At 42.6% G+C, this 27,188-nt stretch overlaps 1 protein-coding gene across 2 annotated transcripts; it reads right to left on the bottom strand.

The window, feature by feature from the left end:
* Positions 1-26,360, bottom strand: kdr (kinase insert domain receptor (a type III receptor tyrosine kinase)). Of its 2 annotated transcripts, none has more exons than XM_083970402.1 (30): positions 26,062-26,360; positions 24,910-25,000; positions 23,593-23,795; positions 23,360-23,481; positions 22,439-22,607; positions 21,514-21,653; positions 20,353-20,527; positions 18,714-18,831; positions 18,429-18,599; positions 18,179-18,331; positions 14,793-14,913; positions 14,568-14,679; positions 14,125-14,469; positions 13,164-13,310; positions 12,947-13,078; positions 9,865-9,971; positions 9,343-9,478; positions 8,473-8,577; positions 8,278-8,391; positions 7,392-7,480; positions 6,997-7,159; positions 6,817-6,908; positions 6,602-6,724; positions 6,402-6,513; positions 5,586-5,685; positions 5,383-5,488; positions 3,012-3,154; positions 2,829-2,913; positions 1,872-1,957; positions 1-774 (listed from the first exon to the last, which is right to left on the bottom strand). In XM_083970402.1, exons 1-30 carry the CDS (start codon positions 26,126-26,128, stop codon positions 558-560), a joined length of 4,044 nt encoding a protein of 1,347 aa, XP_083826528.1. In that variant the 5' UTR covers positions 26,129-26,360; the 3' UTR covers positions 1-557. The 2 variants fall into 2 exon arrangements, with proteins under 2 accessions (XP_083826528.1, XP_083826529.1); XM_083970403.1 differs by having other exon boundaries at positions 22,439-22,604.
* Between the last annotated feature and the right edge of the window lie 828 nt (positions 26,361-27,188).

Raw genomic sequence — 27,188 nt, 5'->3', positions numbered from 1 at the left:
TTGCAGGTTTAGTAATAAACTTTCAATAAAATACAGTAAGGTATATGAATAAAGGAACTGTACAAAGTTTATCCTAGAAACACTGATCAGATTGAACTGAGAGAACTGCCTCCTTGCCAGCCGTTAATGGTGCCAACAACACAGAAAAAAAAGAGAATGGAAAAAAAAGAGAAAACATTTGCCGATTCAATTATCTAAAAATTCCAGATGCCATTTCCTGCAATAGAGGAAGTGGGTGGAATTGGCCCCAGGAAGTGGGCGTGTCCCAGTGCCTCGGCTGCCCAGACCTTTTACCCACTGTGTAAACATGATAGCATTCCTCCGGCTGTCCAAGGAGAGCTGCGCTTACAAACTTATCATACAACCTTCATTTTCCTCTGCTGACTTATTAAGTTATCTCCTGTAAAAACATCTGGGCACCACTGTGGACCGAGCTCTATTGAATGTGTTGTCATTGTTCCTGACGTGTAATACCTGTGTTAGGTAAACAAACAAATACTGTACAGTGGAGAGACTCAAGAGTTTAGAGGGGGTGAGGGGGTGGGGGGGTATGTGGGTCAGACGGGTGGTGTGCTGTAGCGGATCTCCACGTTGAACTTGTCGGGCGTCTTGGGCAGCGGAGGCCTCTTCAGCATGTTGTGCTTCATGATGGCCTCCTCGTTAGCATAGATCGGGGTGTCCGTGTCGTCAGAGTGATACCCCGACTGGTATCCGCTCGTCTGATTGGACGATTCCGAGGCCAGAGACTCTTTGCTCTTACAGCGCAGCAGCTGGCTGAAGAGGGGAAACAGGAAGACGACATTCTCAACTACAAATCCTAAGAACAGAATGATACTGTTCTGTGTGAGTAACAATGGGTATACGTGTAGGGGAGCACTGGGTCGATTGATACACGGGACGATTGATACACAGCGATTTCCTCGAAAACCACACAAGCTTGAGCCGTCAGATTTCGCCACTACCTTCAGCACTCAACACCGACCAATCCTGGGAAAGCTCGTGAAATGACTTCATGCCATTCAAAAGTTATTAGCGCGATTTTTGACTACGGAAAGTAAAATCGTACGTACGGTAGTTTTTTTGTGATCAAAAGTTGTATTGTGTGTTTCATGCAATAATAATATGACCTAACAACAATTGTGGTCACATTGCACGATCAATATCTGTATAAATCACCGAATTAATAACTGTTTTGCAATGAACAACCGATTTGAATGAACAACATGTATTTTTAATAAACACCACATATTTTTAATGAACAAAACGTGTTTATGACATGAATCAACAGATATTCAGCAAAGTGAGGGGAAAATGCCGAGGGTAAAATGACAGCAATGACTTAGGACAGGGAAATAAGTAAATGAAATGAAAATGCAGTCATCCAACAACTCGTACAAAAGAAGAAAGGTGAGTTCGAAAATGCGGATCTTGACAATTACGAAAGGGACAAAAATATTTGTTTGACCTATTTATATTGTGAGAAATTATGTAACATTTTGGCAATGACGAGTACTCTAGTATGTTGTCCGATATGCTTCATAAAAACGAGAGTAATGACAGTAGTTTCTGTTTAAAACATGCTGTTTCAACCGTCCCTCCTCTGTGTTTCAAACAACCCGCATAGGTGGGGCGTTTGAGACAAATGTCAACTTACATTCAAAGTTATAAAACAGCGCGATCATCCAACATATGTGTTAAATTACACTTGTAACTAAGAGAATACACATGTGAGTTGTTGATCACATGATAAAAATGTTTGTGTACATAACGTCATCTTTGAAAAAGACGTTTAACTGAAAAGTGTATCAATCGACCCGGCGCTCCCCTACATATAACGTCACATGGGTAACTTGCTGACTCTCAGTCCTCACCTGAAGTTGGGCGTGGTCTGCAGCTGCTGATTCAAACCCTTCACCTCCTCTGAAGAGAAGCACATGCCACTGTCTGTGTGGCCCTCCTGCACAAGAGTCCACACTTTAAATCAGCACTGACAGGCCTCACCCACATGCTTGAACCAACAGTGTAAAATCCAAAGAAATGTAGTTTCCAATCACACAAGGCAACTCAGAGTAGGACATATTTTGCTTGAAAATTGATTGACTGATCAATTAGCGCCAATATAAAATAAGAGTGACATAGAAGAAAGGATGAAGGATTATTCACAGTATTTACAGTCTATATTTACAGCTATGCAACACCCTAACTTAATTATTTATTTCCTGATATTAAGTGGGTGTGTGGATAATTTCAAATGTAAATTAATTTATGTATGTTTGTTTGTATTAAAGGGGAATAGGTGATTGTTTTTTAGTGTTCCTATGGAGCTTTTGAAGTGAGGATTCATTAGATTGTTTAGCTAGCGCTTCATTCATTGTGCTGTGGAAATTATGTCTCCACTAATGGAGTTAACAGGATTGCTACACTATTTTACTACAACATTTCAAAGACTACCTTACCATTTATTACAAGGAAAATACCAATCACAGCAATTTTCCACCACAATTGTAAATGTGGAAGATGAATTCAGTATCAAATATGTTTCTGCTTAATATTCTGTTGTCACCTAATCAATAACTTATTGTTTCAGTTCTGTTAGATTGACGGATTTAAGCCATCGAACAATAAAACAAATCATTCTTTGTTCTAATTTGGATAAGGTTATCTGTTCCACTGAGCTACATGACAAAACAAAAAAAAAGTGCCGGTTGAGTTTGATTTTTTGGATTTAAAAAAAAAAGGCAAAAAGAAGGATTTTCGAAAATATCTCTGAATCCAACAAAGACCAGTTCCAAGTGATGGGGTGTACTGTATGTGCTATGAGCTCTCACCATGACACTGCTGTGCGCCACAGGGATGTCCTCAAATGTCTTCACACTGAGGGGCCGACTGCTCCTCTCACTCTGCTGGGACAGTCTGCACACAGGGAGAACACAGGGAGTGAACATTCACCACAGAGTGCAGTAACATTTGGAGGTGATAGTGACGGTGACAGGTGGGAACATGTGGCTGACCCGAGGGATGGAGGGTTGTCATAGTGCAGCTGAGCCTCCAGAGTCTCCGCGTTCTGAGGTCTGCCGTAGGGGCTCCTGGTGTCAGGGCCCACTGGAGATCCCTCACCCTCACCTGCTGTCAGGGGGATGTAGTCCTTCCCATCCTGGGGACAGAGGGGCACAGTCACAAGAAGCAAATGAGGTTCATGATTGGGACCCCCAGGGGCCCCTCACATTAGCACAGTTTGTAATAACATTAATAAGCCCATTTAAATCTCCCATATAGACATTATACAGGACTGCTGATTCCCCCAATACCCCAGTTGTTGTGTGAAAGGCTCAACCCATCACCTGCATGTAGGTCTGTTAATAGTCAAAATGGGAAGAGGAGTGTCAGTAGTGAAAATAATTTCTAATTTTCTATCTCCAGATCTCAGGAGGCAGGATTTGAATGCTTTGGTTTTGTCGCAACTTGATTATTGTTTAGTAATTTGGTCAAGTAGCTACTTGTGTTAAGAACTTGAGGAAATTACAAGTTGCTCAAAATAAAGCTGCACGTTGCGCTCTATTATGTTCTTATAGAACTAATATGAACAGCATGTATGATAGTTTGGGTTGGCTACCTATAAGACATAGGTCTACCAATGCTTTGTTGAATTTTTTAAGAAATACACTTGTGACACAAGTACCAAAATTATTGTATGACAAACTACACTCCCATTTTGCCCAACATAGTTATGGAACAAGAAGTACATCAGAAGGGAGGTTCATATTGCCCAGAGTGAGAACAGGTATAATTCAGAGAACAGTTCTGGACAGAGCTGTGGTTGCCTGGAACTCTCTACCAGTTCACATTGCTCATGAAAGTAACAAAGATCAGTTTAAATTGCTGTTAAAACAGTATCTTTTAGAATTTAATGTAATATGATTTAATATACTGAGGTTATGAAGAGGACTGGCTACAGCTGTGGTTGTACCCTTTTTCTTGGAGTGTATGTGTATGAGTAGTTGAAGTGCATGGTCGCAGTCACTTCAGACAGTCAATGCTTATTATGTGATTTATTTATTTTTATTTATTTACTTTGCGGGTGTACTCAAGGTATTGAAGCATTGAATGGAATCTGAGTAGAGAAATGATGATGTCTGTGTTGTCTGTCAAATGTCTGTCAGATTTTTTCTGTGGTTTGTTCATTATTAGGGAGCCTTGTTGTTTGTTCTTGTTGTGTCATGTATAAATGTGTGTTTCTCATGTGTATATGTGAATGTTTATGTGTATGTTGTGTGTATGTCGGACCCCAGGAAGAATAGCCGATGCTACTGCAGGTGCTAATGGGGATCCTAATAAAGAAAAGAAAAGTCTGCATGTGGAGTTTGGGGTTTCTTTACCAGGGACCCCCAAAGAGTCTAGGACCAGCTCTGCCTCTACACCAAGATTAATCCAATAACATCACCTAATTACAAACTGGGTCAATAAAAATCCACACAGATTCAGTAGGAAAATTTGGTTATTGGAAAAAAGAAATCTGTCAGGGTTACTAAATATGTAACCGACCGTAATTAATTTTTTCCTGTGCCTGTGTTATCAGAGTTTGCTTGTGTCACTAGTTTACATCAGCGTGTTTGTTCCATGTCAGTTTCAGGTAATGACTTCCTAAAGTTCCCAGAATGACTTGGCAGCACTCAGTGAAGGGGTGTGAACTGCAGTCAGCTGAGATGTGTGCTGGTGTGCTGGTGTGCTTGCAAACAGGGAACTCTGACAGCCATAACAATAGTACCGTGACAGAATCTGGCAATAGCACCGTGACAGACAGAATTAAAAGGTAATGTGGAATATTTTATTGAAACTGGAAATTAAATTGGTACATCTGCCACAGTACAGTCTGTTTCTGATGATATTTGATTAAACTTAAAGATCCCATATTGTACAAACATATAGTTCAATGTCTCTTTAAATTATAAAGCTATCTGTGCTCTACTGTATATTAATTCTGTGAAAGTATGAAAGTCTCAGTCCACAGAGAAATTCACACAGCATGTATGCAGAAACTGAGCCTTAAAACGAATGGTAAGGACTTTTGTAACTTTGTGATGTCACAGAAAGCAGTGTTTACCTAAAAATCTGCTGTAGCTTTAATTGATCAATCAGAAAACAGTCAGCAAATCAGAGGAGAGGCTCAGAGCTTCCTCTCTCCTGATTGGCTCACTGACATGTTGTTATTAGTGATCTAGAAGGAAGATTTAGAGCGATGTAAAACTACACTGACATGGTTTTTCATTCTTAAAAACACACATACATCTTCCATAGGATCAAAACAAAAACAACACAGAAAAAGTTCAACTACAGCTTGGCGAGACCTAAACTATGGAGGTTTCTGTTTTTATCCACACTCACCTGTTGTGCACTGGCCTGCAGCAGGTTTCCCAGATGTTCAACCAGCTCTGCAAATGTGGGCCTGTCTGTGGGACGATCCAGCCAGCAGTCCAACATGGTTTGGTATCTATGAGCGCACACAGTAAATCAGACGATGGTAAGACACAAGTTTGAGTTACATTTCTGTCATGTGTTCATCTGCATTATGTCTAATGTCCACTCACATCTCGTTGGTGGCATATTCTGGAGGTCTCATCCTGGTGCCCTCCTTGAGCCTTCTGCAGAAAGACTCATCGATGCAGACACCCGGGTAGGGAGAAGCCCCTGTAGCGAATATGATGTGACATAGTAGGTGATGTGATGGGTGTTTAATGGTCATTACAGTATGTGCATTTGTTAGGGGTGGGAGAAAAAATCGATTCACATAAATATCGCGATATCTTTTTTTTGACGATTTTTAAATCGATTTTTTTTTTGAATTTTTTAAAATATTGTGCAATGTGCATTTGTTAGCCTTTTTTACATACAAAGAGTACAGGTTTTGAAAAGGGTTTAAGTTCACTTTATAATGGAGTATGTTCATTTATAGGCTCCTACAGTATGTGTGTGCAGATAAATGTTAATATGCAGACTAAAAATCGAGAGAATCGGCAATATTGTAGAATCGCAATTTAAATCGAACCGCCATCCAAAAAATCGTCGAAGAATCGAATCGGGAGAAAAGCATATCGTCCCAGCCCTAGTATTTGTATACCAGTGATGGCAAGGCGAGGCAAGGCAAGGCAGTTTTATTTGTATAGCCCGTTTTTACAAACAGTTTGTCTCAAAGGGCTTCACATGGCATCATAACAACATCCTCTGTCCTTAGACCCTCACATCGACTGAGGAAAAACTCCATGGAAAACCCTTTTAACGGGAAAAAATCGGAGAAACCTCAGGGTGAGCAACAGAGGAGGGATCCCTCACCCAGGACGGACAGACGTGCAATAGATGTTGTTACATACAAGACAGTTTACAGTTTATGTCACTGCAAGGTTTACCCAAAGAGAAGATCTCCCAGAGAAGGACCCCAAAAGACCAAACATCACTCTGTGTGGTGTACACTCGATCAAATATAGTCTCGGGAGCCATCCACTTCAGAGGGAGACGTGCCTGTAGAAAGATGAAGGTACACATTTCACCACTCCACGTCCTCCTAACGGTGCGACTGACAGGTTATGCATCAGGGCAGCTGACTTACATCTCCTTTGCGAACATAGTCAGGGTCTTTGTAGACATCTCTAGCCAGGCCAAAGTCACAAATCTTCACCACGTTGTTCTCTGAAAGCAGGATGTTCCTGGCTGCCAGATCTCTGTGGATACACTAGAGAGAGACAGAAAATGATGAATTAATATTCCTGTGCATTAATATCTGCGAGTTTCTGGAGCAAAGTTTCCACATAATTGTGTTTTTACCTTGCGAGAGGACAGAAACTCCATGCCTTTGGCCACCTGGAAGCTGTAGCATATCAGGTCCTCCATGGTGAGGTGGTCGTCGTCTGAGCTCTCTGCAGTCACACGATGCATTTTACAATCATAAATTTAAACAGGGTGGAAAAAAATGAAAAGTGTGTCATTCAGGGTTGTCCTCAGCACCTTCATGAATGTCTACGCTGCTGCCCGAAGCCTTGTCTCCAGCTGTGGAGCAGACAGCTGTTCCCGTGCAAATGTCCAGCTGGGCAATCCTCCCCAGACCCAGATCCCCTTCGGTCACATCCTCCTCTGCCATCGACCACTTCTGGCTATCCACCCGCTTCCTCTGTGGACCAAAACACAGATATCGTTCAAGATCATGAAGACAGAAACCCAACACTGCTTTTGGTTCAGTCCGTTTTCGATACAATCTGCGGGTCAGCTCTGCCATACGTCGCTGCTGGGTAATGGCCTGTGGTTAATGATGTGGTTACGCTGAGTCGTCTGGGTGCAGCGTAAACCACATCAGAGGGTTGGCTGCATTTTATTGGCTGCATGTGGGTTAACGCATCATTTACCTTGTATGGGCTGTACTCGCCACGCTTGCTCTTCAGGTAGCTGGAGAGGTTTCCATTTTTACAGTACTCCACAATCACCATCAGCGGCCCTGTGGCAAGAGGGAGGGGGAGGTTAAGTATCAAAGAACTAGAACTGATTTTATGTGTTGTGAATATTATAAAAGGAATAAGTACGTGCAAGTGAAATTCAGTCTGAGTGCCATCATCAAGAAGATTAGTCTGGAAAGTCACACCCTAAAGAAGGCGGGTTTTGCCGCTGCACATGGGTTATAGCCTAGCTCCACTTAAAGGGACAGTTCACCCAAATTTGGGGAAGCTCCTCTTCCCGGTTCGTCAAATTTGGACGAACCAGGGTCTGTCCTCTTCCCAGTTCGTCCAAATTTGACGAACCGGGAAGAGGAGCTTCGAGAAGCTTCCGCCACAAAACAAGCTTGAAATATAGACTTATTTAATTTTTTCGGGACAATTTCGCATTTCGGGGCTTCAATACAAAACGGACATTACATACGAGCAGCATGGAGGTATTTCAATGTTTTTTGGTGTGTCTTTTTGTTACGAAGACAGTTGGTATCTATTTGCAACCGTTATATGGACATGCACTGCTACGCTGAGACCCCCTGTAACTCAGAGAAGCCACGGAGGACTCTGAAACTTCTCCCAGCCCTTAGTCCACATGAGGGTGAGTAGATAATGAGTGAAATTTCAATTTTGGGTGAACTATCCCTTTAACATACACCAGTCTGGTTTTAAAAGTTTCACAATGAAATAGCCAAATCAATAAAGGCTTTTTATTTTTCTAGAGGGGTGCCTTGGATTTTTCTCCTTGGCTCCTTGACAAGCAGCAATAACATTCCAGTACAGACGTATGCTTTGTGTGACATCTCACCCCCAGGCTTTGTACAGGCTCCCAACAGGTTGACCACATTGAGATGATGCCCGATGTGAATGAGGATTTTCAGTTCCGACATCAGGGCGCGATACTCGCTGGACGTGGCTCCCTCTGCGATGCGGAGACATAAATGTAAGTTCAGTGTGTCTTTGGAGGCTGTCAGTGGGTTTCAGCGGAGGACAAGACTCTCACCCTTAAGCATCTTGACGGCAACGGTGGTGCAGGTCGTAGCTTTCTCGATGCCGAAGGCCGCTGCTTCCACCACCTGGCCGAACGCTCCGCGCCCCAGCGGATCACCTTTAATGCAAAACATTTGTCAGACCCACCGATGCAGATTGTCTCTTTATTTATGACCAGTATTGTTACCATGGAGATCCACTAATCAGTTGATCTGGTCCAGAGTGAAACATTAAATTGTGTTTTGCTTATTTTGCAGACTGCATCACAGAGCTGTTAGCATGGCCCAAGAGTCTGTATCATTCACTTTTGACTGTTTACTTTAAGTATTTTCCATTCATGTCTTGTCAGATTGATGAAGCTATTTCTAAATTAATTTGTGTTTGATCTATTGCAAGAGCTGTGTGTGTCAGATTGCAGGACACTGAGCCCTCAGAGCCACCATAACTTTTTTATTTTACTCATATCTCTTTCTTGTTAAACTACAATCTTATATTTTTCTAATTAGTTAGTTAGTAACTGGTGGAGAGGATGAAAGCAATGGAAACTAAACTACACAGCTATGCTAGCTGCTCTCTGGTCTGAACATTAGTTTTGTGCTAAATGCTAAAATTCCCCGCTACAATGGCTAAACTCTTTGAGGCAAAAAAAAAATAACATTAAAAACTGGAGTGTAGCACAAAGGAAAGAATCAGAAATATAGAAAAATACTGAAAAATAGAAACATTACTAATAATATGGTGTGATCATCTAAAACTCTTTGCTTTTCCTCCACAGGGAGAAAGCTCTGAGCTGTTATTAAGGGACATGTAGGGCATATGCTTGTTTGTCAAGGTGAAAAACTTCCTCCAGTCCTTTCTGGAATGAATGAGATCTGTGTCTCACCTAGCTTCAGTCTGTCTCGGGGAAATTCCCATTTGTTGGCATCATACGTGAGCCTTTCACACTGCTCGTCCATGGGCATGTCCTCTGAGTCCAGGATCATGGACAGGTAGCCCGTCTTCATGTCCCCACCGCTTGCCTGAGATGATGAGAAAGAAATATGAGGGGCGAGGGAGAGATGTGATCCGTTCTTCTCACTAAATTCAAACTGTGCAGCAGAGACTCTGGTCCCCTCAGTAAAACAGGGGGCCCAACCAGTGTCTACGTGACTTCTGTGAGCAGAGAGTGGCCCTGTTGTTTCTGCATACAAAAGAGAGCCAGACCAGTCACCTCTAATCAGTCATACACCCCCACAGTGTGTGTGTGTGTGTGTGTGCTTCTGCATGTGTGGCTTTTAGCTGCAGTTCCTTTTTTTTTTTTAATCCATTATCAGGTCCCTTGTGCGTAACTGGTGGGGAAATCCGAGGAAGGAAAAGTGTGGCAAAGGAAGGATGAGGATGAGGATGAGGATGAGGAACCTCTTACTTTTTTTCTTCCACGGATGACAAAGACGACCAGCAGCCAGAAAAACATGGCAATGACCACCGACCCGATCGGGACAATCAGTTCCACATTAGTCTTTTCCTCTGCACCTAGAATCAACAACAAACAAGAGACTAAGGAAATGTTCACAAACAACCTCATACTAAAAAAGAGCTACGGAGCAGATCACACAATTAATGCTTCCCTCATTGCGAAAGAAAACATGTGGGATAAATAGTCACTGTGGGAATCCAGTATATTCTCTATGACGTACCTTGGCATAGAGCTGCATAAAGTTCAGACAGGTTTGTCATTGTCTCTGGCATGTTCAAGTGCATGTGTGCGTCTGTGTTTGGGTTGGAGGAAGGAGACTGTTGAAATCTGGCAAACTAGATATTTTATCTAGTCATAACAAATAGTCAGGAGTCAGCACAAACTGCAGCTGCCAAAGACAACTTGGAAACAGCCTATCAGGGCCAGAGCCGTGTGTAACTACACGCTGTGATGAACCGTCTCACTACAATTCATCTGGGGCGCCCAAACTTATTAGAGGGAGAGAGAAGGGGACGGAGGGTGGGGGTGGGGGGGGGGTGAGGGGAGGGTGGTGCAGTCTGCAAACGGCTCTTTTAACCGTTTCTGATCCTACACTGTAAATAAAGATGGACGCAGCCTCCTGGCGTCACCTGAGCAGTTTGGATCCTCAGGGCGGCAGCGGCTGTCTCTGCCCCAGACCCCTGGCTCATACTTGTACATGCCTTCACTCACCCACCTGTCACTCAAGGCAGCTGCTGTGCACTGATTTATTATGGGGATTGACACCAGTTGCTTTGGGCATCATTTCATTTATTTGACAGGAAGACATGGAATCTCAGAAGTATCAGGCCATAGCTTCCTCTAAGCTAATTCAAATTTGTATATATCATATTTTAAAGGGATAGTTCAACATTTTGGCAAACTGGCCCATTGCCATAATCAAAATAATAGTTTTAGCAGTAGGTTTGTTACCTTTAATTGTCGGTGCAAGCTATTTTTAGAATGGCGGAGCAGAGCTGCAAGCTGCTCAGAGCTAGGCTATACGGAGGCTAATTGTGTATTTGATGAGTTTGATGAGGGAAACCAAGAAATTCTATGAGCCTCCGTAATGTAGCTCTGAGCGGCTCACGGCTCTGCTCCACCGTTCTAAAAATAGCTTGCACCGACAATTAAAGGTAACGAACCTACTGCTATGACTATAGGGATTATGGCAAAGGGCCAATTTGCCAAAAATGTTGAACTATCCCTTTAAACGTTATTATATATTCAAAGCATATTTTCATTTTTCAAAAAAATAATTTGATTGATATCCAAAGTACACAGAACTACTGCCTGTGCTTTGTGTTCACTCAGAACTCCCTCACATACTCCGTCACAGAGACGTACTTGTTCGTCCTCGGCCCTCGTTAGTGGAGCTGGCGCCTGAGCCGAGCTGGGAGGTAACTGTAACTGGGTCTGCATTCTGCATTCTGCTGGCGGGGACCAGGTCACGTAGGCCCCTGGTTCAAGTCAGAGCATTTGTTTGTTTGTTGCTGTGTCTCTGTGTTCAGGACAGAACGGGGTGGACAGCGGAGCAGGGGCTGGAGTTGGGGCAGGGTTGGCCTCTCCCTTTGTCCTGCAGCCTCCTCATTGTTTTACATTTAGAAACTCCCAGGAGGATGTGCGGATGTGACGGGCAAACTTCCCGTCAGGCGGAAGCAAAGTTATTCTTACTCTACATCTTTGATATCAAAATCGTCGTACGTGTGATGTAAAACCTTGAGGCCAGATATAAAGTCAAGGACTGAGTGAGTAATATGTGTTTTGTAGGGATGATAAGACACAGGCCCAGAGGCTCAGAGTCAGGAGACCCCTGTGCTGGAGCCTCAGTTTAAAGTGACTGTTAACAGAACCTGTTAACTTTACATTAGGTGTCCTCCGCCATCTCTATTTTTAAATCTCAGCTAAAGACACGTTTTTATTCACTGGCCTTTTTGGCCTCCTGGCCTGGCCTGGTTGCCCTTTATTGGTTACTTGTTTTAACATTTGTTTATTTTGATGTTTTTTGTACAGACTTGGGTTAGGGTTAGCTGTGTTGAAAGTGCTCTAGAAATAAGAGTTAACTTTTCTTGTTGGAAAATCAATCAAATGGCTACACAGTGACACACGACAACATCAGAGACACAGTGTCTCTCAGTTTAGGTAGGCTATCTTTCTCCCATACAGAAGTGTAATATATATGATACAGTACACTGTATATAATGTGATGTTGCCTTTATATGTTAACTACAATGATACATATATTATCACATATACATCATCTGGATATGTGAGGACATAATTCATTATCAGCTATCAACATATTTGAAATATCCATGATAGTATTTGTATATATATCTACTCAAATATTCTATAAAATGAAAAAATAATAAAATATCCTATCTGGATATACTTCTATATGTTTTTATAATAATACATATTTAACACTAATTTTAATCATTTTGAATACATTTTATAATTTATGATCTTAAAGGGACAACGAGGAGTTTCTCCATCGGCAGAACCAAAAACTCCGCAACAATAAAAAAGTCTCATATTAATGTGGATGAATCTACGTTACCCACACTTGTTAATGGGCCCATTTTCGATAAATATATCGTTTTGTCTCTATCGTTATTTTGTTATTATTAGTGGTGGTGGAAATGCTGGTTGAGCCGACCAGCGTTTCCTTACTTTCGGTTTCGCGGCGAGTCATGAGAATAACGCCGCCGAATCACCGTTTATGGTCGGGACTACGACGGTATGTGATCGTCTTCCAACCTCTGACTTTAATTCTTAATGAATGAAAACATTCTTGGCAAGATGTCTTGCGCCGGTCCAGGAATTTCACGGTGCGCGCGGAGGCTCATGGTAAATGTAGTATGAAAACACTTCGCTTTCCAAAACTCCTCGTTGTCCCTTTAACATGACTTTTTTTTTTTCATCAGACTTTTGTATAAAATCCTTGTATGTTGGAGGTATTTTACATCTCTGCGCCCATTAGCAGGATTTGGAGCTGGGTTAAGAGACTGACCTTCAGTTGTCAGAAAGGACTGTGAGGTGTCACAGCCGAGGCTGTTGCAGGCGGTGCAGGTGTACAGGCCGCTGTCCTCCTTCTTCACACGCTGAATGGTCAGCGTATCCCTGCGCTGGCTCAGAATCACACCTGAGGGCGACACATGACGTTTTTTAACGGCAGCGTGAACACAAGAGGTGTGAGTCAGTTTGTTCTGAGCAGCTGATCATCTCACCTGAGCCCTCCACCACAGTGTGGTTGTTCTTGGTCCACACCAGCGTAGGGTTTGGCGTCCCGGTAGCGTCACAGCGGAGAGTGATCGTCGCACTTATGTTTACTTTGTGGTCCGTTAAATTATTGAGGATCCTTGCAGCCTCAAGACCTGAAATTAGCATCAAACATTAATCACGCTGACAAGGTGAAAATGTCAGGTTTTAAACATGTGTGCGTTTAAAAAAGCTGAAAGAGATAGTTCAAGTTATGAGACACTGAAATTGACAATGTTCCCATGCTCTATTCCTAGTACCCGAAGAGGACCTTCCCCAATTTTATTTTATTATTATTTATAATGATCTTAATATTAAAGCAGAAGTAAGTGATCCGGTGGTTTTGGCTAACTTCTTGTCAGCATGGAGTTAGCAGTCCCTGCCCTCGTCCCTACGTCACCACATTCACGCGCATCCCTTGGCTGCACACACAGAGAGGACCGCCCCTTTATGCCGTTCTCTCTCCTCATTGGATAAAGGTTGTAGGATACAGGGAAAGTTTTCTCCTCGGCTCAGAGCAGAGTGACTGACAGACCCGTGTTTCAGACCAAACACTCTATAGAAGTGATTGCCGTCGGAAGATAGAACTATTTAAGACTATTTAAGAAGATATTAACACAAATATTCCGCTTACTTCTGCTTTAATAATAATAATAAAACATTTTATTTATAGGACACTTTATTGGACACTGAAGCGACACTGTACATTGGTTAAAAACAGCGCAACACAAACAATAAGAACACTGGGGAGTAAACAAAATGATGATGATGAAAAAATCGGGTTAAAATTAGACAGACAGTTTTGAACAGGTGGCTTTTGAGTTTGGATTTGAAGTGTGGGAGTGATATTTTATTGATATTTACTCAGTGTTATAATCACATTGTTAAATCCATCTTTCTTCTGAAGATGGATTTAACAATCTTGTGTACCTCTGAGGGAGAGTCGGCGCAGCAGGCAGGTTCTCTCCCTGGTCTTGATGTTTTCCACCTGACAGGCGTACAGGCCTTCATCCCGGCGGGTGGCGTTGGGCAGCGGCAGCTCCAGGGTCACGTTGGTGCCGTGCAGGCCGGACAGCACCGCCTGCGACAGCGGCCGGCGCTGCAGCGGCAGGGAGCGGCAGGGCTGCACCGACGCCACCGGCTCCGACCGGGAGGCGTTGGTCACACGGTACCAGGCCAGGTTGCCGTAGATCAGCCGGTCCGCCTTACACCTCAGAACCACATGTTCCTCCTCTATGGGCTCATTGGATGGTGACACGCTCACCTCGAGGCCACCTAACACAGACACACAGATTTGTGAAGAGACGTGAAGGATACTGACATGATCACAGAGAGAGAGTCCACATGAAAAAAGGAAAAAGCACAGTGCTCACGTGTCACATGGAAGAAGATGATGCGCGAATCCTCCCCCACTTTGTTTTCAGCCATGCATCTGTAGAGGGCGTGAGCCTCAGCTTTCTGAATCTTCAGAGAGCTCATGATTTTCTATGGAAACACATTTACACATTCAATTTGAAAAAAATACTCATTAAATACAGGTATATACGTATGCATATCAGGGTGATTCACCTGTATGTGAATTCTGCTGTGTTATTTACCTTTTGAGTGTGATCAGTGTCTGTCATAATTCGCTCCACAGGGTTGTGGCCGGTGCTGTTGCTGATGTCTCTCCAAACTGTGCACTCCTTCAGCTGCTGCTCAGACTTTATCAGCCCTGACCTGCATAACAAACACACAAGCTCATCTGTAACTCTGATACATCATGGGCAAGTGAAATGGGTGAGGCAACTTCATGTGAATGGCACATTATCACACAGAGGTGTCTCAATGTGGTTAAAGGGATAGTTCACCCAAAATTCAAATTTCACTCATTATCTACTCAGCCTCATGTCAACTAAGAGCTGTGAGAATTTTCAGAGTCCTCCGTTCCTTCTCTGAGTTACGGGGGGGTCGGCGCAGCAGTATTTGCGCATATAATGGTTGTCAATGGATACCAACTTTCTGCGTCCAAAAAGACACACCAAAAAACATCCAAATACCTCCATGCTGCTCGTCTGTAATGTCCCTCTTGTATTGAAGCCCCGACATGAGAAATTGTTCCGCCGGTCAGTGCAAATCACGCGAGATTTGCACTGACACAGGAAGAGCAGTGAACCGAGACACTGGGAGCTTCCGCTACAAACAAGCTTAAGCCATTATATGGACAAATACTGCTGCGCGGACCCCCCCGTAACTCAGAGAAGGAACGGAGGAATTCTCACAGCTCTTAGTTGACATGAGGGTGAGTAGATAATGAGTGAAATTTGAATTTTGGGTGAACTATCCCTTTAAAGGTCCAATACAGCCTAATGCAGGTAGAACCATGGGTTCTTTGATCCACAGAGACATTGATACAGCCTGTATTCAGAAAATGAGCCTTAAAACCTAAACCACATGACTTTGTGATGTCACAACAAAACGGTGAGCACTGTGAGCCAATCAGAAGATGGGATTAGAAGCTCTTCTTTTCTGTTACTAGAGCTCCAGAGAGAGGCATGAGAGAGGAGCTTTAAAACTACGGAATATAAGAAAAACACAAACACAATAGTATAAAAGCCAGTGGAGAACAGAGCTGTTTTTAACTTCCTCTTAAAGCCAGTCACAGTTTGGACAGTTCCAGCTGCCTGAAGCAGAGTGGCTGAAGGCCAGTTCAGCTTGCTTCATCTAAACTCCAGTCCAGGCAACACTGACTGGCCAGCCCCGGACCTTAGACACACATCATATTTCTATCAGACTACTTAGTGACTTGTAGAGTGTAAGCAAAACTTACTTTTCAATTCTGTATCTGACTGTGCAGCCAGAACAGGAGCAATATGTTCTGTTTTCTTATTCAACACAAAGTCTCTGATCCCATAACAATGTTTTTTCCCCCATTATATTTACAATGATTTTCTTATCACATCCCATACATACTGCAACATGCAGTAACAATACAACAATATGGAATTTTACATTTACTCACACAATCACATTCCCATTAATATCAGAAGAATGCAAATAAAATGTATTATTTATTATTTAATTGTATTGTTCACAATTTCCTTTAGAATTAAGCCTACATTTTTTTTAAAAATGATATTCATATCTGGTTCCACTTGCCCTTATCATCTCCAAACAGCTGTGATACAACTTCAGTCTAAACTATAACAACATCATGCAGTGTCTCTCCTGGCTGAAGAACTCACAGCTCTGAATAATATTTATCACTCTGAATTATACTTTTCTGTGCTTTTTTTCCCCACTATGTGTCGCAGTTTGTTTTTAGCCTTGACAGACACGCACACTACGTCCTGTCAGAAATCACAGGAGCAGTGTTTTGTCGAAGAGGACTGAAAAACTGGGTTCGTGATAACAGGGGAGAGGACGTTTACCAGAGGAGCCAGAGGAGTTTCTGTAGGAGGAAGCTCCTTTCTGACAGAGAGCAAGATGATGGGAACAACAGGAAACGGAGCACAGGACTGAGGAAGTGCTCTGATGTGTCGGCAGAAGATAAGGGGACCTGCTGATGGTCAACACGGCCATGCCCGCCTCCTCCTCCTCCTCCTCCTCCTCCTCCTCCTCCTCCTCCTCCTCCCCTCTGTCAACACTCGTCAATTCGCCGCTGCATACCTGAGACTCAGACTGTTGTGTAACCATGTCTGTCTGAGCAGCGTGCAACACACACACACACACACACACAGAGAGCTGCTGCCTCAAACAGCTGATCCACACAGGACACGGGACCCAGAACAAAATGTCTGATTGTACCAAAAAAAAAAAAAGTAAACAAGTGCAAAGTCTGAATATTTGATGTCCCGTCTAAAAATGGACATTGTGAGGAGCATGAATCACTTCCGCTGATCTGCATCGGGTCAGAGTTCGCTCTCATTGTCTTTTCTCTTGTTTTTGTCAACATCACGAAAGCAGCTCCTCCTCTGCAGATCAACAGCCTTGTTGACAATGAGTGACCGAGAGGCATGTGCGTGCATACACAGAGACAAGTCTTCATTTTTCACACGCAGACACAGGGTTCAAAATTAGCGGTCGCCAGTCACCAATGGCGACTAACTTTGATGCTTTGGCGAGTAAAGGAAGCTACTACTTCGTTGTTGTTACTGTTCCTCCCGACCCGGCTGTGACGCTTGGGTTGTGAGTCGGTGTCGTGCAGATCTTAAAGCTCACAACATGCCGTATAGCGATGATTTGTGACCGATTACAACGCTTGCAGCGCACGTGTGTATTTAACATGGATCTATTATAATACATCCATGTATTTAACGGCAAAAAAAAATCGCTCCAATTTTTTTTTTTTTTTTTTTTTTGCCGTTAAATACACATGATCAATGCCACATCCATTGTGCTCTGTCTCTGCTGATTGCGCTCATATGGAACTTTTCTTATTGAAAGTGCAGCCAAACACCAGACTGAAGAGAGAGGAACAGCAGAGCTCCTCTGACAGCCGTTATTACAGGTGATGCACATCTATGTCCGTGTAGGCTACATTTATTGTCTGATATTCCTTCATGGGGACTGCAGTGCACAGTGTCAGTCCTCCCACACTGACACGCCCCCATGAGTTGACAACATAAGGAGCTAATAAAAAAAATATATAAATAACTGATAGTATTATTCGGTCAAGTTCTTGTTAGAGGTTAACGGTTAAACGGTTAACCATGTGCATCACTAAAATAAACCTTTAAGGAAAAAAAGGTATGCCAAAAATATGCTAATATTGCTATGATATGTGTTAAAAATGCTTATGAGTGTATTATAGCAGCTCAACACATTGAAAAATATACAATACACGATGAAAAATATACAAAGCAACTATACATAATTTTTGGCCAGTAAAAAATATTTCTGGCCAGTAGATTTTTGAAGTTCACTAGCCAGTTGGCCAGTGAGCAAAAAAGTTAAGTTTGAACCCTGTGCAGACACACACACACACTGAAGAAAGGTGACTTACATGAAGACCTCGGGACAGTCCTCTTTGGACATCCACTGCCACTGGATCTGTGCAGGTGTGGGAAACCCCCGGGCGGTGCACCTCAGGGTGGGGCTGCTGCCATACGGGTACACATCAGTGTCCACAGGCAACTCCTTCTCGATGATGTGAGGACTCACTGTGGAGGGAGACATTGTGAGTTATCACTGCTGTGTCTTCACTGACAATGTCAGAGGAGGAAAGAAAGAAAGAGAGACAGGGAATTGAAAACGTGCCGTTGACCAGCAGCTGGACGGAGCGCCGATGTTCCTCTTTAGTGACCTTATTGGTCAGGACTATGGTGTAATTCCCAGCATCCATTTCGTTGACGCCGTGGATGATGAGGGCGTCGCTCTTCTGTTTGACTCTGTAGTCCTCCCTCAGTGGGACGCCATTTTTCAACCTGTGCAGACAGAGGATCACGATGAGAGCACATGTTGTTACAGTAGATCTGAACAGAGCTCTGGTCAACTGTCAGACAGCCTGGTACTGATATTTATTTCTACAGTGAACGCACCATTTGAAGCTGGGCTCGGGGTACGCTGTGTACTTGACAGGGATCAGGGTGGTTTGATCTCCCACTTTCACCTCCCAAACCGTCAGCCAAGGCTCCTTTATTTCGATGAACGGCTTCTCTGGAAAAATGAAACCACAAAATAATGACTATACACTGAGGCATAAAGTGGTAAAAGTAAATAAATAATAATAATGAAAAACCTATAATAAAAAAATATCATGGTCAAAGGAGGAACTCAGAAAAAAAGAAAAGAAAAAAACAACGACACATGAGATTTTTAAATGTGAGACTGCATTTTCTGAAGCAGGTGAAGGTGACGAAGTCTTAAAGGGATAGTAGCATTTTTTTTAAGTGGGGTTGTATGATCTACAAATAGCCCCTAAGTACTTTAATTGCAGTAGAAGACTCTCTGCACTCCTCCCGTTAGCAACGCCAGCCCATAGTCCTGCCCAGAGATTTACAACATACAGTGTTGTGAACAGACCCAAAGAAACGGCCTATTTTCGTGGCCTAAAAGAGGTTTTACCTGAAAAAAAAATACACAGTTCCATTGTTCGCAATAATAATTTTTTTTTCCAGCCCTTCAAAGTGCAGGAAAAACGCAGTTTTTATTTGGACCTAACCAACTCACGTATCCCTCCGGCCCAGGGTTAGCGCCCGCCGATCAGCAGTTGGTCCAAATAAAAACTGGCGTTGCTAACGGGAGGAGTGCAGAGAGTCTTCTACTGCAATTAAAGTACTTAGGGGCTATTTGGAGATCATACAACCCCACTTTAAAAAAATGCTACTATCCCTTTAACAAACAGGTGTCAGCATGAGCATTTCTCCCATGTTCATGTCATTTAATATGAACAGCAACAGGCAGACCAATGGGACACCGCTGATGTCAAACTGAGTGGTATCAGGAATGTCCCAGTGTGTCCCGCTTGTTGTAAAGAACAGCAGACAAATGTAAACAAACTGTCTACAGAAAGTCTGCACAATGCACCAACTTCCTGCAAAACAACAACAAAATCCAATCTAACACACAAACAATGGATCCTATCCATTTATGAGGAGCTTCACTATCCAACTGCTGCATAAATGACAACTGTGGTGAGATCAGGCACAAATATGACTCTATGGTGGTTATATAAAAAATATAACCATAGTATGGATTCTTTTTTCTCCATATCATTTTCCTTTTAATTCTTATCAGTTTTTTTTGTTTCTTTCACTTTATCACTTTACTTTACAAAACTAGTTCGAAATTTCCTTTGTTGAATTTCTGTTTCCTAGAGCACAACCACAACCTTCATCAGCAAAAAACATGGTAAATATTGTTAAATATTTCTCAGAGAAAATATGAACTAGATTAAAAAAGAAAACAAGAAAGATAAACAAGAGAATAAAAGACTGTTATATTTTTATTTATAATTTATGATTTACCAATTTAACTTCAAATTATGCTATTTATTGATTTAATAATTTGTGTCTGATATAATACTTTAGGCCACATCATTACCAAATGACAACATGAACATATTCAACCCTGAGTGTGTCAGAGCATCTTCCTGGGAGCTTTTACAAGTGATTATTTCCTTTAAATGTGACACTTTCCGGATGGGATGATGATAGTAATGTTTCTCAGTGCACCTACCATACACTGTAAGATGTGCTTTGGCGCGCTTCTCCATCTGCCCGCTGGATGCAGTGCAGGTGTAATCTCCACTGTGGTCCACCGTCACGTTCTCCACGATGAGCGTGTTGGACAGCTCCAGAGAGTTCCACAGCTTCTTCTTGTGAGGCGTTGCGTGGGTCGGCCTCGAACCGTTCTGGGGGAGGGGGGGTGAGGTGGCAGATGTCACAAATGTGGTGTGTTTGTGTGTTCAGACTTTCGCTACTCGAGCAGACAGAACATGAAACACACATCTCTGCCCTTTGACCCTGGTGCTGAGGGATTCCTGAAAGCAGGATGTGAGGAATATACGCAAGGACAGCGGAAGTGAGATACAGCACTTCTGGTATCTCTGTGTCCTGTAGCGGTGAGTCAAACAGGCTGAGTGAAGCTGGTCACATGGCCTCAACAGAAGTGTACAAGGAAATTAAAGGGATAGTTCACCCAAAATTGAAATTTCACTCATTATCTACTCACCCTCATGTCGACTAAGGGCTGGGAGAAGTTTCAGAGTCCTCCGTGGCTTCTCTGAGTTACAGGGGGTCTCGGCGTAGCAGTGCATGTCCATATAACGGTTGCAAATGGATACCAACCAAAAACATCCAAATACCTCCATTCTGCTCGTATCATCGTATGTAATGTCCGTCTTGTATTGAAGCTCCGAAATGCGTAATTGTCCCGGAAAAAATTAAATAAGTCTATACTTCAAGCTTTTTTTGTAGGGGAAGCTCCTCTTCCCGGTTCGTCAAATTTGGACGAACCGGGAAGAGGAGCTTCGAGAAGCTTCTGCTACAAAACAAGCTTGAAATATAGACTTAATTAATTTTTTCGGGACAATTTCGCATTTCGGGGCTTCAATACAAGACGGACATTACATACGAGCAGCATGGAGGTATTTGGATGGTTTTTTGGTGTGTCTTTTTGTTACGATGACAGTTGGTATCCATTTGCAACTGTTATATGGACATGCACTGCTACGCCGAGACCCCCTGTAACTCAGAGAAGCCACGGAGGACTCTGAAACTTCTCCCAGCCCTTAGTCCACATGAGGGTGAGTAGATAATGAGTTTTGAAATGTCAATTTTGGGTGAACTATCCCTTTAAACATCACAGGAGAAGGGCAGGAAACCCTGGGACACTCACCAGCGCCTGACCGGAGTGAGTCCAGTTGAACTCGATGCCCACGTTGAGCTCGGTGTGGGCAGTGCAGCTGAGCACCAGCCGCTCCCCCACAGACAGCTCGACTTGTGGCGGGGTCAGGGTGAGGTCATAGATCTTGTATCCTGCGGAAAAGGGAGGGAAGACGCAGCAGTCAGTCTATGGCCTATTGTTCTCCTGAGACCACAGACCCTCTCTCCGCACCTATTCATTCTATCACGTATAGTTACATCACTACACTCTACTACAGTGGTTCTCAACTGGTGGGTCGGGACCCAAAAGTGGGTCGCGGACCCGTTCTGGATGGGTCGCGGACAGCTGGTCAAAAAAGTAAATAATATTTAATGCGCATGTGATGTTGGACATGTCTTTTATTTTGAAAAATAACTTATTTTGAAAGGCACACGAGACACATGAACACATGCAGTTGTAATGCTCCTCAGTTTCTTATTATTTGCTCTGAATGCAAAGATATCAGTTTCTTATTAATGTGGCCTGAATGCAGTGAATCTTGTTTTGTTTTGTGGGTCTTTATTTTGTGCAATTTGATATTTATTCACTTTTGTGAATATGCTCTGAATGCAGAGATGCATTAGAAGTCAAATATATCGTTTTGTTGGTCTCCATTTTGTGCAGTTTGATATTATTTTATTCACTTCCGTACATGCAGTTGTCATGATCCTCCTCAGTTTCATTCATGTGCTCTGAAATGTACTTTGCTCAATAAAGAGCAAAATGAGTTTTTAAGGCTTTAAAAAAAAAAATCTTGGTTTGAATTCTATAAAAGTTGGTCGCAACTTAATGACCATGGGGAAATGTGGGTCCCAGAGTGAGACTAGTTGAGAACCCCTGCTCTACTACACGCTACTACAAAACACTCTCACAGGTTATTATCTTGACCACATCTTACCAACAACGGCCACAATGTAGAGCGGAGACTTAAAAGTCTCATTTCCGATCCGGGTCTGACAGGACACCACCCCGGCATAGCTGATCAGGTAACTGGGAACGGTGAAGCCCGTCTTGGCGTCCCACTGAGAATCCCTCCCATCAGGATGAAGCTCCTTGTTTGGATACTTCTGACAGACACAGAAATAAATGTAAAGATTTTTCACCACAGCAGCTGTTGCACACCAACAGGCTTATCTGATCATGTGAACAAGAAAACATCACGTGAGATTAAAAAGTCCCATTTAAACTGACATGAGGTCATAAGCAACAGTTACTGATAACAAAGGAGGTGATGGGACTCCTGAGAATTGATTTTTTTCACTATTTATTATACTTAAATGAACTATATTTAGTTTCACTTCCACTGATTTAACAGAGTGATCCATCAGTTTAAAAAAATAAAGGTTCATTTATTTGTTACAGTGAGTTACAATTAATTTTTTTCGAAAACTGTGTAATGTCAGACATATTTTTGGGCAGCAGCTCTGGAGGAGCTTTCTGAAGCCTGAAAAACAACCCTGGTGATGCCTTCAGGGTTATTTTGGCTCAAGCCTGGAGACAAAAAACTTGGCAAGGAGTTTTAAAAACATGGGCATTAACCAGGAATGAAGGGTCAAGTAAATGTTATCGGTTCCATTTTGGGAGATGCAGGATTCAGTTTTTAGAGAGCTTGATCCAAAAGAACCTGAATATCTCAGTCTGTTTCACTTTGATCGAGATCAGTCTTTTCTTAGTCTGACTGAACTTGCTGTTTAATCCCAATTCTCAAACTTTTTCCGCATCAACCACTAAAAACTGCCACAAAACATGTAGCCTATTACTGAAATGTAACAATTGTGTCATAAAAAACACATCAAATACAGAAACAACCCTTCCTTACAGTGTGGAGCGTGACGTTGAGATTCTCCATCGAGCCTCTGCACGGGATGATCACCCGCTCTCCCTCACGGATGAAAACCACCTCGTATTCCTTGTCAGATGGCACGAACGGCACCTTGTTATCTAACATCACAAACATGTTTTAATGAAATGAGGACAGAGATACTATATCCACACCATAATAAAGACCATAATCATAACCATAATCAAAAGCTTATGTATAGTGAGTTATACCATGGACGAAGACATAAGCTGAAAGTGAGGTCTTGCCATCCTCCACTTTCAGGTCCCTGTAGGAGCACTGGTACTGTCCGGTCTCATTGACAGTGGCGTTGGAGATCCTCAGCCTGGTGCAGAAGAGCCCGGCTCCACTGCAGTCGCTGATGGAGAAGTGGGTGCTGGTAGGAGGAGTCGACCAGGTCAGGTACTGACGACCTCTGCCGGCGAAGGGACGGACAGGTAAAGATGATTGATTGTGCAGGTGTTTTTTTTATTGTTTTATTTAAAGGGATATAAACCCAAAATTCAAATTTCACTCATTATCTACTCACCCTCATGTCGACTAAGAGCTGTGAGAATTTTCAGAGTCCTCCGTGCCTTCTCGGAGTTACGGGAGGGTCCGCGCAGCAGTATTTGTCCATATAATGGTTGTCAATGGATACCAACTTTCTTCGTCCAAAAAGACACACCAAAAAACATCCAAATACCTCCATGCTGCTCGTCTGTAATGTCCCTCTTGTATTGAAGCCCCGACATGAGAAATTGTTCTTCTATTTGCACTGACACAGGAAGAGCAGTGAACCGAGACACTGGGAGCTTCCGCTACAAACAAGCTTAAAATATAGACTTATTTAATTTTTTTCGGAACAATTTCTCATGTCGGGGCTTCAATACAAGAGGGACATTACAGACGAGCAGTATGGAGGTATTTGGATGTTTTTTGGTCTGTCTTTTTAGACAAAGTAAGTTGGTATCCAGTGACAACCATTATATGGACAAATACTGCTGCCCCCCCCCCCCCCCCCCCCCGTAACTCAGAGAAGGCACGGAGGACTCTGAAAATTCTCACAGATGTTAGTCAACATGAGGGTGAGTAGATAATGAGTGAAATTTGAATTTTGGGTGAACTATCCCTTTAAGGAGGACAATGCACATTAATGGACATAATAAAATGTAAAAGTGCCAGTGTTAGCCAACGGCTAGTTTCCGACTGTAGTCCTCCTGGCAAGGTGTTAAAAGCCATTAAAATAAACACAAGGACATAACAACAGAATTCATAAAACAGGAAAAACACACCTGTATCCAACAGGAACCAACAGACAAAAAAACAACAAAGACAGACAATTAACATGACGCTACTATGACAAAAGAAAAAACAAAAAAAGACTGTTTATGGATGGATAAGATGGATGAAGATGCAACAATGCAAGACCAGGACAGGGTTTCTTGATGGAGTTGTGCTAGAATGGATTGGGAACACAACGAGAATGGATTGGGAACACAACGGTAGGGGTGTAGGGGTGTAATGGAGGGAATTCAGCGAGTACACACCTGCATGTCAGCTCCAGGTTGTCAGATTTGTTCAGTCGGTGAGTGCCGGCATTGAGCGTTGGTGGATCAGGCATGAACCGCAGTTCAATGGCTGCAGGAACCAGTAACAATAACACCAGTCAAACTAACACAATCAGCAGAGATGACATCAGTCTTACTGTTCCCTAATACGTTCTATCAAAGAGGCCAGAGGTTACAATCAAAAAACAAAATTCCTGACCTAAAAAGATCTAATGACAATGAAATCAGATGATAAGCAGATTGGAGAAACTGAAAGTAGAAGAGAAGGTTCTGCAGCACAGGATGTGTTTTGTATAACTGGCTCTGTAGTTACTCAGAGCCATTTTTTCCACTGCTGCAGAAAATGGTGGAGCTGTGTAAAAACAGGAAGCAGGGGAAGATGGGCCTGGTGCGGCTCAATAGCCCAGCACAGTGTGGTGTAGGTGGGGTTCCTGTTTCTGAGGATACAGGCTGTCCACCTCCTCCCTCTGAGGCCCTAAGTCACACATTGTATTGTATGGAAAAAAAAAAAAAAAAAGCTTCTCATTGCGCTGACCAAATTGACATTATGTTGCTTTGATTTCACACAAGAATCCCTACAATTAACTTACCAATCAATCTTTAAGAAAAAACAAACAAACTGAGGTAATGCCTGGGTGGAATAAAACCTTTTCAGTTGAATGGTTCCCTCCTTTTTCTTTTTCTTTTTTTTTTTTACATATCCCTTTGTCCTCCAAGGGGGTGAGCTGAGACTACAATACTTTTTTCATTCTTTCTTTCTTTTTTTAACCTGTGTTCCCTTCCACCACTGTTTCTTTTTTTATTTACTTTGTCTTCATTCTCTTTTAGTAACATACACATATGTGCCAGCTGGGCACAAAACACACAACACAACACAACATAATGTCCTTCTACTACTGTTTCTAAAGCACAAACATGCTGAGGAATGGCTCTGTCCTCATAAACTCATACCCGAGGAACACAATTAATTAATTAGTTAATAATAATAATAATAATAATAATAATAAAAAGACAATCAATCTAATAATTTTGGTTACAAACTTATATATTAGAAAATAACGTCACCTGTTATTCAGTTTAGTCAGCAGACAAGATGAAAAAGTTTACAGTTGTTATTGAGTTTTTTCTTACCAGCGACACAAGTGATTTTCAGGATAATGCCCAGCAGTGGAATGACGGAGACTGGCTGAGCCATCATCCGACAGAGTCCTCATCAAAGTCCAGTCAAAAGTAATCCTGGAGGCTCAGCACTAATCCACTGACCCCTGTCGCTTCACGGTCCACTCCAGAGAGACACGACCCCGCCGAAAAACTCATGAAATCACGCAGCGGTGGTGGAGCCGCGGTGGACGACGGAGATCAGCAGCGCGTAAAGTGCGGCGGCTGCGCGGGTGTGTGAGCGTGTGCGTGCGTGTCCATGGAGCCGCGAGCTGCTGGAAAAAAAAAAGGATGGAGAGACGCGCTCCGGCCGAGCAGCCTGCAGCGGAGGAGGAGTCTCTCTGAAGTCACCCTGACAAGTGAGAGACAGCGGTGAACTGAGGGAAACACCTTCAAGTCAGGTCAGAGATGGTCAACAAGAGCAGCGCAGCGCCAAACTCTGACCATGGATGAACCTCAGGGAGAAAGACCATTGTTACAGTAAAGCTGTTTTTGCTCTTCTCAATACACGTTTTTTTTAATGTTTGTAATTGTGACTGAAATGTGGAACATTAAAACTCTTTGTGCTGCTCTGCTGCCAAAAGCCCGATTTTAAAAGTAGCAAACACACAAAAGACTGAGCTGTGATTTCAGATGTAGATTATTTTCTGTCAAATAATCACTCAGAGAGAGACAGTCAGAGGACATGTGTCTCTCTCTCTTTGATAGATTAAACAGACATGTGTCTGCTAATTAGCCATGCCATTTAAAGATGGTTACATACAGTATCAATCACAATATTCATTTGAATGGAAGAATTCAGACTTTGACTTGGGGTCAGTTGCAACACGGATCAGGGACGGTTGCAACATATTAAAAACACATTAAATTTCACTGATTAACTTTTGATTTTTGTCTCAATAAGCATAGTATTCCTAAAAATTTGCATTGTCTTAAAATAATACTATAGTATTATTTAGTTATTTAGTAATATTTATCAGAGAACAGTTGGAGTATTGTTTTGCGTAGAACATAGGCCTTGAGTCAATGTGCAGAAGCTACCAGTGGTATTACTGTAAAACTCATTAGCTTAGTGTGAGACAAGAAGAATGGAACAATTT

The sequence above is a fragment of the Trachurus trachurus genome (assembly GCF_905171665.1).
Source record: "Trachurus trachurus genome assembly, chromosome: 4".
In the NCBI taxonomy this organism is placed as follows: domain Eukaryota; kingdom Metazoa; phylum Chordata; class Actinopteri; order Carangiformes; family Carangidae; genus Trachurus; species Trachurus trachurus.
This window is presented reverse-complemented; position numbering and strand designations above follow the sequence as displayed.

Bases quoted from the DNA above. Each gene is read 5' to 3' on its own strand.
- kdr (XM_083970402.1), bottom strand. From the start codon at position 26,128: ATGATGGCTCAGCCAGTCTCCGTCATTCCACTGCTGGGCATTATCCTG. The intron at 21,654-22,438 runs GTAAGATGTGGT...CCTTTTCCGCAG, and splicing joins CTACATTGTGGCCGTTGTTG to GATACAAGATCTATGACCTC. The intron at 9,972-12,946 runs GTCAGTCTCTTA...TGTTGATTCTAG, and splicing joins GTCCTTTCTGACAACTGAAG to GTGCAGAGGAAAAGACTAAT.